This window comes from Kogia breviceps, chromosome 5 (genome assembly GCF_026419965.1).
Source record: "Kogia breviceps isolate mKogBre1 chromosome 5, mKogBre1 haplotype 1, whole genome shotgun sequence".
In the NCBI taxonomy this organism is placed as follows: Eukaryota; Metazoa; Chordata; class Mammalia; order Artiodactyla; family Physeteridae; genus Kogia; species Kogia breviceps.
This window is the reverse complement of record NC_081314.1, coordinates 33,155,244-33,167,608: the sequence shown is the minus strand read 5'-3', so window position 1 is coordinate 33,167,608 and position 12,365 is coordinate 33,155,244. Positions and strand designations below refer to the sequence as shown.

Here is a 12,365-nt window from a genome sequence, read left to right as displayed (position 1 = left end):
GATGATATTATGGCTGTATGCATATGTCCAAGCTCATCAAAATATACACATTAAATGTTTGAAACATTGTGTATATCAGTTATACCTCAATAAAGCTCAGGAAGAAAGAAGGAGGGATAGAGAAAAGGAAGGAAGGAAGGAAGGAGGAAAGAAGGAAAGAGAGAGAAAGAGAAAGAAAGAAAGAAAGAAAGAAAGAAAGAAAGAAAGAAAGAAAGAAAGAAAGAAAGAAAGAAAGAAAGGAAGGAAGGAAGGAAGGAAGGAAGGAAGGAAGGAAGGAAGGAAGGAAGGAAGGAAGGAAGAAGGGAAGGGAAAAGAAAAGAAAAGAAAGAGAAAGAAGAAAAGAAAAGAAGAGAAAAAATAAAAGAATGGAAGCAAGACAGTCAAGCCAAGCAGTGGACAATTCTTCAATTGCAAGACCACACCATACATTACAGTATATCTAGCGTCCCTGAATCCTGCCCATTAAATGGCAAAAGAACCCCCAATTTTGAGTCAAAAACCCATGGATATTGGCAGAATGCTCCTAGGAGGTGGTACCATTCCCACTCCCACAGACAACCAGTGGTTTAAGAGCAAGGACCTTAGAGTCAGAGGATTTTTATGTATCTTGGTTTCTTTATTTATGATCTTGGGGAAGTGACTTAAATTCTAATCTGTTTAATGTAAATGTAACCAGGTGTTACGGGTTTAATCTTGTTCCCCCCAAAAGAGTAAGTTAGAGTCCTAACCCACAATACCTCAAAATGTAACCTTATTTGGAGATAGAGTCTTTACAGAGGTAAGCTAAGATAAGGTCATAAGGTGGGCACTAAACCAATATGACTGGTGTCCTTATAAAATGGGGAAATTTTGACACAGACACACATGCAGGGAGAACAGTATGTGAAGATGAAAGCAGAGATCAGGGTGATGCTTCTACAAGGTAAAGAATACCGAAGAGTTCCAGAAAATCACCAGAAGCTAGCTGAGAGGGATGGAACAAACTCCTCCTGTCAGCCCTCAAAAGAAACCAACCCAACTGATCCCTTGATATCCAACTTTGAGACTTCAGAATAGTGATACAATAAGCTTCTGTTGTTTAAGCCACTCATGTTGTGGTAATTTGTTATGATAGCCCTAGCAAACTAATATATCAGTATAATATTTTTGTAAAATTAACTATATCATTTTTCTTCTTAAATCTTTGTTCTCTTGCAGCATTTCTCTTCTTGTTGAATCTATTTAATATAAAAGTAGGCTTGAAAGATAAGCTTTCTGCAGAGAAGATATGCTAAGATAAACGTATTAAGGTTGGGGTTTGTAGCTTCAACCATGATGGTCTTCCATGACACAGAGATGATACAATTTTCTACCGCTAACATTTAGCCAAGAAGTCAGAGTTAGGAAGAAGACAAATATGACATGACATCCCAGCTTGTCCATTCTCAGCTTGAGGGATTGTGAGAAAGTAGGGGAAGCCAGAAATAATCTCCTCTCTATGAGGTTTCACAGCTTTGAAGCAGGGAAAAGCTGTGTGTGTGTATTTTTCTTATCAATTATTTTATTTTTATTTCTTCCTTTTTAAAATTTTATGTTTTTTAATACATTTTAAAGATTACGTTCCATTTACAGTTGTTACAAAATACTGGCTGTATTCCCCATGTTGTATAAAAAATAGATCCTTGTACTGTATCTTACACCCAGTAGTGTTCTGATAGTTTTTTGGAAATATCAAAGGCAGAAGAGACATTTTACCTTCTCTTTGGGACACTTGAGAGAACCTGCTTGTCAGACTACCTCTATCAGCATGAAGGTGGCTGCCCACTTTTGAGGAAACATGATAGCTTAAAGGATGCTTGAGTGTACTCAGAGTCTCCCTTTGCTTCCATGTGTGAAGGATGGGAATGCTCACCTAAGGTATCCATTATCCTGCCAAGGCTAGCAATACAGAGGATAGAGAACAATAATGAATGCCTTGATCAGTGGCATGATGAAAGAGAGGCAAAAATGAAGAGAGATCTATAGTGGTTTCAAGAGCTAAGCGGAGGTGAAGTCATGTAGGGAGCATCACCAGACACAGAATGCAGCTGCAAATGCCAATAAGGGGAGCATCAGACAGATGGGTCAGGCATGAAGCAGTGAACACACAAGGAGTTAGGGGGATCCTTTCTACACTATGCCATGAGTTAGTATAAGATCCTCACATCCCAACATGCAAATGGAAATTTAGACAGAAAGAAAGGAGAAGGAGATGATAAAAAATTGGGCTTATATACCCAAAGCAAATATACCTTGACTAAAGGGATTATTTAAAATACAGCAGTGGCCATGAAAACTTTGGTTTTGAAATATCCCCAATCCTTTCACAAAATTAAAGTAACTAAGATAGCAAAATCAGAAATCAAAAAAATACATAATCAACCAAACTATATGACACTGTGTCCTCATAAACTTGAGAATACAGAATGATGAGAAATACCAACTAAGAAGCTAGACCCCTTGCAGGAGCAGCAGCTTTATTAAAAAAAAAAAAAAAAAAAGAATGTCAGAAAGAAGGTTTTTAATAGCCCTAGAGCTTGGGACCTCATAATTTGTCAACAAGTGTCTACTCCCCAAAGAAGAAATCCTCTGGAAGTAGAGGATTCCACACACAGATCTGAAAATGATTAAAACTAACACAGAGCTTCCCGTCTCCAATTTGCAGGTGAGTGAGAATGGGCTACAGAAAGGTAGGATGGTGTTGGGGTTGCCTGAGCCTCTAACGTTCTCAGAAAACCCAGCAGAAAGTCTTTCCTGGATGTATAGAACTCACTGAGGTATAGAACTATACCAAGGAGAAACTGCTCAAACCAGAGCCCTACTTGGTCAGAGCAGGAAAACCAAGATAAAGAAAGGAAACATTTCTAATACTAGTATGAAACAGGTCCTCACTAGGAGAGAAGACCTAACTCAGAAAGAAGCTAAAATTGCAGCTATATGGGGAAAGCATTAAAAAAAAAAAAAAAAAAAAAAAAAAGAAAGAAAACTTTTTGGGAATGGCAAAAGGAGCCATAGGTTTAGGAAAGTTTTCCTAGCACACCTCTATTTTCAATATTCTTGAAGTTGAGGAAAAACATTCAAACATGACAATAGAAAAGGATAAAAGAGAAGATAAAGAGAAAAATTATCTGAATACAAATACAGAAAGTAAAGACACATCCAAAATACTCCATAAGCACACAAAACCCAAATATTGTGAAATAAGTAAAAAGTAATGAAGACAATTTACAAACTTTGAAATAACTATATACATAACCTACACTGATTTAGAAAAGCTCAGAAACAATATGACTAGGAGTTATGGGGTGAACTGTATGCCCTCAAAAATTCATATGTTGGAGTCCCAATCCCCATTACCTCAGAATGTGACTGTATTTGGAGATGGGGGTCTTTAAAGATGTAATTACTTAAAAAGAAGTCATTTGGGTGGGCCCTAATCTAATATGACTGGTGTCATAAGAAGATGAGATTAGGACAAAGACACACAAAGGGAAGACCATATGAAGACACAGAGAAAAGACAGCCATCTATAAGACAAGGGGAGAGGCCTAAAATGAAACCAACCATTCCAAAACCTTGATTTGGGGCTTCTAGATTTCAGGAATGTAAGAAAATTAATTTCTGTTGTTTAAGCCACCCAGTCTATAGTTTGTGATGGCAGTCTGAACTAAGATACAAGTCAAAAGAGTGATATAAATAATATGACCTAACTGAGCTCAGGAGAGGATATAAATGAAAGATAAAGAACTAAGACTTAAACAGAAGAAATACAAGTGTGAATATATACCACAAAAGGAAAGGAAAGGAAATAAATTGCACAAGGTGAAAAATTGAAAACAAAAAAAATAAAATAAATGAAAAAGAGGAAGAAAATGATAGGTACAGAGGACAGGCAAAGAAGATCCAACACACATGTAATAAATGACCATAAAGAGGAAAATCAAAGTGAGAAAACAGATAAATGATAATTAAAATTCAAGAAAAATTTCCCCAAGTAAAAGGGTCTTAAACATAAATACTACAGGGCACATCACATATCAGAGGAAAAATCTGATCCAAAAAATTCTAAACCAGGTATCAGTAAACTGGCCTGTAGGTCAAATCTAGCCCACTTCCTGTTTTTGTAAATAAAATATTTATTGGAAGACAGTAACACCCATTCATTTACATATTTTCTTGGGTTGTTTTCACACTATGATGACATAAATGGGTACTTGCAACATAGGCTGTATGGCCTGCAGAATGTATGATATTTACTCTCTGGCCCTTCAGAGAAAGAGTTTGCTGACCTTGGCCTATGCCAATATATATTACAGTAAAACTATTAGATTATAATAAAATGAAATAATGAAATGAAATAATAAAATAAAATAAATTCATTGAACATCCAGGACAAAACACCAACTCACTTAATTAGCAGTACTTTTAGGGTAAAATAATACTCCATGCCAGTACACAAAAGAATAACATAATTGAGATAGTAAAGTGAAGAAAATATAAACCAAAGGTTTAATTTTCACCCAAATTGATCTACAAGTACAAAGGCCACAGTCATACTGTTATTAAAATGCAGGGGCTCAGGGAAACAGTTTCCATGAGCTCTTCCTAAGATGGCTCAGAAAACAAGCTTCTGACAATGAAGAAATGATTGGAGAGGCTTTAGGACAGAATATAAGGTGATAGTTATTTCACTGTAGGACCAAGATTAAATAAAGGAGGATAAGAGTGACAAAATACACGCAATTGTTATTTGAGCTGACAATGTAAATATAACTATGAAAGAGGTGAGAGAGGAACATAGAGCAATAATAAGGAAAGCAGACCATGCATGCTATTAACTTATAGATATTAACTGGTACTAAAAGGACATTACTTTAAATTAGCTTGTGGGGAGAGAAAGGAGGGAGAAGTGGTTCCTGGTTAACTATAACATTGCTTATGATAGAAAATGAAGACAAAAATTTTTACAAAGTGGGACTATACAATATAAACATACCACATAAAAGATAACTTTAAGAAAAAAACACAAAATTTTCTAAATAACAACAGTAGTACTTAAAAGAGAGAGAGACAGAAATAGCAAAGAAAACAGATAACATACTAGAGGGAACACAAATGTCCATCAGTAGGGGAGTCATTGAACTGAATCATATGATGTAATACTATGCAAATGAGTGATCACATTTTAGAGGGAACACAAGTGTCCATCAGTAGAGGTTTATTTAACTGACTATGTAATACTATAATGGATCCACATGATGTTAATATTGTAATTGACTAGGATGGATCCATATGATGTAATATCATGTAATACTATGTAATACTATAATGAATCCACCTGATGTAATACTGTAAGTGACTAGGATGGATCCACCTGATGTAATATTATGATTGATCCATATGATGTAATACTGTACAAAAGAATGAGTAATTGTCATCTAGCATATGTTGTTCTACAAGGTATACACAGTTGTAAAAGATATTGCTCTGCAACTATATAGAACAGTGTGCAAAGTATGCTGTGTGTAAAAAAGGAGGGAACCATGCACATATAAGTATTGCTGATAATTAAAAAAAACAAAACAATGAAGATAAACACCAAATTTATAAAATTGTTACCCTTGGTTCAGGTACCCATACATTTGTTTGTCTAGAATAGCTTTGGTTAATGTCTTTTGTATATCAGCAGAAGTAGAGGGGACTGCTTTTTGAAAAGACAACTTAATGGTCTATTTCTGATGTACAGGTAGAATCTGGGCAATTTAAAGGGAGGACAAGAAATAAGAAATGTTAACTCCTGCACATAAAAATATAAAATATTACTCTCTGTATTTTAGCCAAAGAAAAGTTTGAGTATTATGCTTATCTGTGAAGCTAGTTGTCTTCTTATTTATCACCTAATTTTTAAAAACCTTATTCTTTCTTGGTGCCTTTAATGATTTCTAGCCAAAGGGGTCCAAGGTTGTAGGCATCTTTATAAAAAACTAGGCTTGGGAAACTCTTTTAGGGGTTCACTCCCACCCTGTGCTTTATATTTCTACTTATCTGACCTCCAAAGTCTCCACCCTTTGGCCTTGTCACCTAAATTCTCCTCCTTGGCCTAAACCTTTCTCAGAGGTGCCACATTTTGATATTGTGAGAAGGCTTAAAAAGAAAGAAACACAAATGGATTTGGAGAGACCTGTACAAAGCACCTATCTTAAGAAGGACAAGTCTGCAGTCAGCGGATATTTTAGACAAAGCCTCTCCTTTTCCCTTTGTTCACCAGATGGTGGTTTTATCACTCCCTACCAGTTTGCATTCTCAGTAACCAACTCCATTTTCTTTTATCTCAGGCCCCCTTTTCAGTGATTGTGGTAAAATTAGATAGAGCTAGAATCCTTTTATTTTATCGCATTTGTAATGTAGGGCTAATCTATTGACACTGGGAAGGACACAATGGTCTGAACCGTGTTCCTGGTGCCAAAGAACTGGATATCCTGTTCCTCCCAGAGGGGTGCTTGCCAATACTTCCTGACTACCGTGCATCCAAAATTCACAGGATCAAGGACTGTCCTCCAAGGACAAATAACTTTTAAAAGAGAATGAAGTTCCCATGTTCAGGCTCTGATATCTCCTCCTAAAAATGACCCTAGTACTAAGTATTAAAGAGGCCAGAGATGCTGCTAATTGTCCACAATGCACAGGACAGCCCCCACAAGAAAGAATTATAGGCCCAAGATGTTAATAGTGCCAAGGTTGTGAAACCTTGAATTAGAGTACAAGTTAAATGTTGTAACAAAAACACCTAGAAATAGAGTGATTCAAACAAGATAGAACTGGATGTGTCTTTGTCTAGAATGTGAAAGGTGGACCTAAAACCACACCCAGACTCCTTACCTATTGTTGCTCTGTATTCCTCTATGGTGTTGACCTTGACAAATGGTTGAAGCTGGCTTTCCAGCCTTGCCTTAACATTCTGACTCATATGTATGAGTTTACTAGGGTTGTCATAACAAAATACCACAAACTGGGTGGCTTAAACAACAGGAATTTATTTTCTCACAGTTCTAGAGGCTGGATGTCCAAGATCAAGGTGAGGCCTCTCTCCTTGGCTCATAGACAGCTACCTTCTTGCTGTGCCTTCACACGATCTTTCCTCTATGTACATATATCCCTGGTGTCTCTTCCTCTTCATATAAGGACACCAGTCATATTAGATTAAGGCTCCATCCTTATGACCTCATTTAACTTTAAAAGGCCCTATCCCTACACACAGTTACACTGGGGGTTAGGGCTTTGAAATATGAAATTTGAAGGGATGTAATTCAGGCCACAACACCACGGGAAAGGAGAAGAAGATAAATTAGAGGGCAAACAATTTCGTTTTTTAGGGATTTCACCCAGAAGTTGCATAAATCATTCACTCTTATATATCATTGGCCAGAACTTAGACACATGCCCTAGCTAACTGCAAAGAAGGCTGGGGAATATATTCTTTAGCTAGGCGGCCATGTGCCCAGCTAAATAAAACTCAGGGGGCTATGTTACTCAAAGGAAAACTGTTAATAAAAGAGATAGAATTCTAGAAACTGGAAAATGATGGTTTGTTCTCATTTTTGATCTAGCATTTCTCCAATATAATGCCTCTTGGATTCACCCCCTCTACCACGGCTTACAGGATAATGTTATCTATTCCCATGTAGGAACCAAGCACTGTGGAAACTATACTTATCCCTGGACAACTTTTCATTTAGAAGAGAGTCACAAAACCATAGCCACAAGAAAATAGTATTTCCCCAGTGGCAGTGTTGAGTCCAGGAAAATGTACTCCCACGCTGAGACACTGTGTGTCTCTTATTTTGTCTCTAGAATTTAAGAATAGTGAGAAAGGCTCTGTGGACAGAAAACTGGAAGAGAAAATGCCTATGCTCATGTCCTTTAAATTACCTTCTTTTTCTGCTGTCAAACACTCGGATCTCTGTCCCTAATGACTGAGGCTGAGATGTGGTACTTAAAGATGGAAAACTATCTCTCAATAGAAGATTATCTTTTAATATTAACAACCATCATATCTGATATATATCTTAAGCATGATCACAACATAATACACTTTATTTTAACGTATATTACCTCTGTTAATATATTGACATTGAATAATTGTAATTCTAATGCTAAATTTTCAGGTAGTTTATGCTGTTAATGGCTAAAACAAGGCCATTGTCCAAGTTATTTGTGGAATTTCAATAACAGACTGTATTTATGAGAAATACCATTAAGCCTTAGTGAGAGTTATGGAGCATTTACGCCAATGGGAGTTGAAAGAAGGTGGGTGACCTTTCACAACTGTCCAAGGAGCACCCATCAGAAAAAGCCAACTCACCGTTCTTCTTGTAGAACATAATTTCTCCTTTGAATTCTGTTTTTTCCTCCAAGGACTTTTCTATCTGAAGCATCAGTTGCTCGTTGGTTTCAACCCCGAATAAGAATTTGCAGCTGCAACTCTTCTGCATGACTTCTGTTCGGGCAAATCCAGCAAGCTCACAGAAGCCATCCGAACAGTAGACTATGGGGAAACCCTTAGCCACCTGGGCGTTGGCGAGGATGAAGTTGCTATCTGTAGACCAACAAGGAGAAGACAGCAAGTAAACAAGCATGAGAAATTCTTTGTAAATCGCATTTCAGTAACAAATCACAAGCACATGTTTAGCCAACATTACCTAAAATGCAAGTCCTGATGTGTTGGGGTGGAAAAGAGACACCCCAAAATGTAGAATGACATTGCCCAACAGAAGTATGTATTAAGCTCCGACTTTGGTTTGCATTTTGAAACACACCATGGAGGGAACAGAGTATTCCTTTGAGGAATTGTATTGCTTTGAGGCACTTACCATCTACCTAACAGTAAGGGATGGTGCTTCTGAGTGTGGCTTCTGGTTCATAGCTTGAATCTGCCACTTGATGTACAGATGACCTTGAACAAATTACTCACATATTCTAAGCCTCAGTTTCCCTAGGTTTGATTTCCCTAAAAGCAGACTCTGAGGCAAGGATTTGACTGTAAGCAGTTTATTTGGCAGTTGATTCTAGGAAGTAAGGAAGTGGGCAGGGAGGAAAGGTAATAAAGGGTGAGACAGAAGGGGGTTTATGGATATGAGCAACTGAGGCTCAATCACACAGGGACCCACAGAAGAAATGACTGGGCAGAACACAGCTCAAACTTTTCCCAAAGAGGAGAGAAAGCCAGGGTATTTATCCACCTCCATGAGTGTCTATACCTCATTGGTTAGGATCACTTCGGGGTTGTCAATATGTTAGCACTTTGGCCTGCCCACTTGGGCTGAACACATTCTCCGGAGGTCACTTGGGCAGCAAGATGCTGGAAGCCACTGCATATAAGGAAATGGTCTGCACAGCAACTTAAGGCTGAGTCAAGGAGATCCTGGGAGGGCACTGACAGGTGTACAGAGAGGGTGATACTGTTCCTTACTTCATAGATGTGTTGTAGAGATTCGTGAGAAATGCTTAGCACAATGTCTGGCACAAATAAGTACTCAATAAAAATTATTATTAAGAGTATTATTCACATCTTATGGCTACTATATTAACAAATAAGAATGTAGGGCAATAAAAAACAGGACACAGTTGTTAAGTGCTTAGAGATAACTTCTGGAGGAGAGCCTGAAAGACAACATTCAAGGTAGGTTCAAATTTTTTGAGATTAACTAAGAGGGGTGTTTACAGGCAAAAAGATGCATATTAGAGATGGGGTGTAAGACAAGACGTATAAAATGCGTTGGTGGGTGACTTTCAGCTTCAGAATGAATTAGAGACTATTATGAAATCACTCATTCATTCACTCACAAAACTAAAGTTGAGGGCTTCCCTGGTGGCGCAGTGGTTGAGAATCCGCCTGCCGATGCAGGAGACACGGGTTCGTGCCCTGGTCCGGGAAGATCCCACATGCCGCGGGGCAACTAAGCCAGTGAGCCATGGCCGCTAGGCCTGTGCGTCCGGAGCCTGTGCCCCGCAATGGGAGAGGCCACAACAGTGAGAGGCCCGCATACCGCAAAAAAAAAAAAAAAAAAAAAACTAAAGTTGAACAGTGTCAGTGTATCAGACAGTATTAGAGGCTGGGATTTTAAAGATAAGAAAAAGAAAAATGGAAAGAACTGTGGCATAAATTGTTAAATGAAAAAAATCATGATTCGGTGTAGTATGTTATTAGATGAACTATCTGTCAGAAAATATATAAACCCATATAGACATGTACATGTATCCCCAAACAGGAAGTGTTTATGTATACCTAAAACCAAGTGGGTTATCTGGTAACTGCAGATGTCTTTAGAGAGAGCAACTACGGGCAGAGGTGATAGGAATACTTATTTTTGCCATATTCTTACTATATCCTTTGAATTTTACATCATATGCTTTATGTATTACTTATTAAAAAACTAGGATTTGGGGCTTCCCTGGTGGCGCAGTGGTTGAGAATCTGCCTGCCAATGCAGGGGACACGGGTTCGAGCCCTGGCCTGGGAAGATCCCACATGCCGCGGAGCAACTGGGCCCGTGAGGCACAACTACTGAGCCTGCGCGTCTGGAGCCTGTGCTCCGCAACAAGAGGCCGCGACAGTGAGAGGCCCGCGCCCCGCGATGAAGAGTGGCCCCCGCTCGCCGCAACTAGATAAAGCCCTCGCACAGAAACGAAGACCCAACACAGCCAAAACTAAATAAATAAAATCCATTTCTAAAACACTAAAAAAAAAAAAAAAAACCTAGGATTTTAAAAGAGGTTTGCAGCAGACATCATATCTTGTATGCCATGAGAAAAGAGGAATTCCAGCTCCTTCTTGGTGGCCAGCAGGACAAACACGGACGATCTGTTCCATGGGCTTTCCCATCTCTTTTTAAACATCTGTTGCATGTTTCCATAGACCCCCATCAGCTGGCAGAACCAAACCCACTCTGCTCAGCTTTGCTCCAATCACCTCCTAAGCCCAGAGTAAAAATCCAAGTGCTAACATCTGCATCCTGCCTGGGCCGGGCTGACCCATCTACTTGCCCAGTCACCCTCTCCCTCTGCAGAACAGTTAGAGCTTAAAATCCATACTGGGAAGCCTTCAGTGGCACATTGTTTTCAGGCCATGGGAGTGAATTAAATTATTCAAGACTAATATTTAATTCTCTCACTTTGCAGAAGAATCTATTGATGGTGTACAATGTGATGGACTTTGTTCCAGGTTCAGAAAGAGGCAGAAAAGTGTATTAGATGCAGTCCCTACCCTTAAAGATCAGCCTTGAACCTATGGGAGTTCCCAGCTAGGTCCAGAGGGGGGCGCCCTCCTATTGGTCTTGGTCTCACCAACTCTGCACAGTTCTGGGTAACTCTCTTACCATTAGTTTCTCTTCCTCCTTCCATTCTAAAATTTAGTCTGACAGTTAGCTTAGAAAACGCAAATGCAGAACATTGGCAAAGAACTCAAATGTCCTGAAAGAGCTTTTAATGTGTTTTCAGAAGCCATTTTTCAGTCGACTGCTGACATGTTTATTGACTTTCTACTATATGCCATGTGACATGGTTCTACCATATGGCAGTTCCTAGAGTGAGGTGACAGGGGGGTGTTAAAAGATGAATAAAGTATAATCTCTAGCTTTAGGATGTTACAACATAATTTTTAAAATGCATGAATATCTATAACATTAAAATACAGCATATTGTAAGTACCAAATCAGTGGTACACAGATAACTACTCCCAGAGTTGAGAAACTGAAGATCCAGGGCTTTTAAAATGACTAGCTAGGAATAAGACACAAACGGGTGGAGATAATTATCAAAAGACCTGGAGGGTTGGAGCAGATGCCTGGATGGAGCAGGCTCAGAGTATGAATGGAGAAATAGGAATTAGAGACAGAGAAAATAAATAACATTAAATTTTGTCCTAAAGTCCAGTTTCCCATCATTTAAATAGCCACAATAGTTTTCTTTTGTTGGTTTTTTGTTTTGTTTTGTTTGCGGTATACGGGCCTCTCACCGTTGTGGCCTCTCCCGTTGCAGAGCACCGGCTCTGAGAGCGCAGGCTCAGCAGCCATGGCTCACGGGCCCAGCCGCTCCGCGGCACGTGGGATCCTCCCGGACCGGGCACGAACCCGTGTCCTCTGCATCGGCAGGCGGACTCTCAACCACTGCACCACCAGGGAAGCCCCTTTTATTAGTTTTTATCTGTCTTTCTACTTTTGACCCTTTCAGGGACTTGTATTTTATAGCTGTGTCTTGCACATAGCATGCATTTAAATTTTTTTAAAGTACAACATGAAGATACGTCCACCAACCTGAGACTGATATATTTACTTTTATTATGATTACCA

The 12,365-nt window shown here is 38.9% G+C and overlaps 1 protein-coding gene across 1 annotated transcript in view; it reads right to left on the bottom strand.

Moving 5' to 3' along the window:
* Positions 1-12,365, bottom strand: part of KCNH8 (potassium voltage-gated channel subfamily H member 8) — a 413,967-nt gene that overhangs the window by 264,053 nt on the left and 137,549 nt on the right. Inside the window, exon 2 of the mRNA XM_059064162.2 lies at positions 8,381-8,614. Coding sequence (XP_058920145.1) covers positions 8,381-8,614 — 234 coding nt within the window. The remainder of the gene's footprint in view (positions 1-8,380; positions 8,615-12,365) is intronic.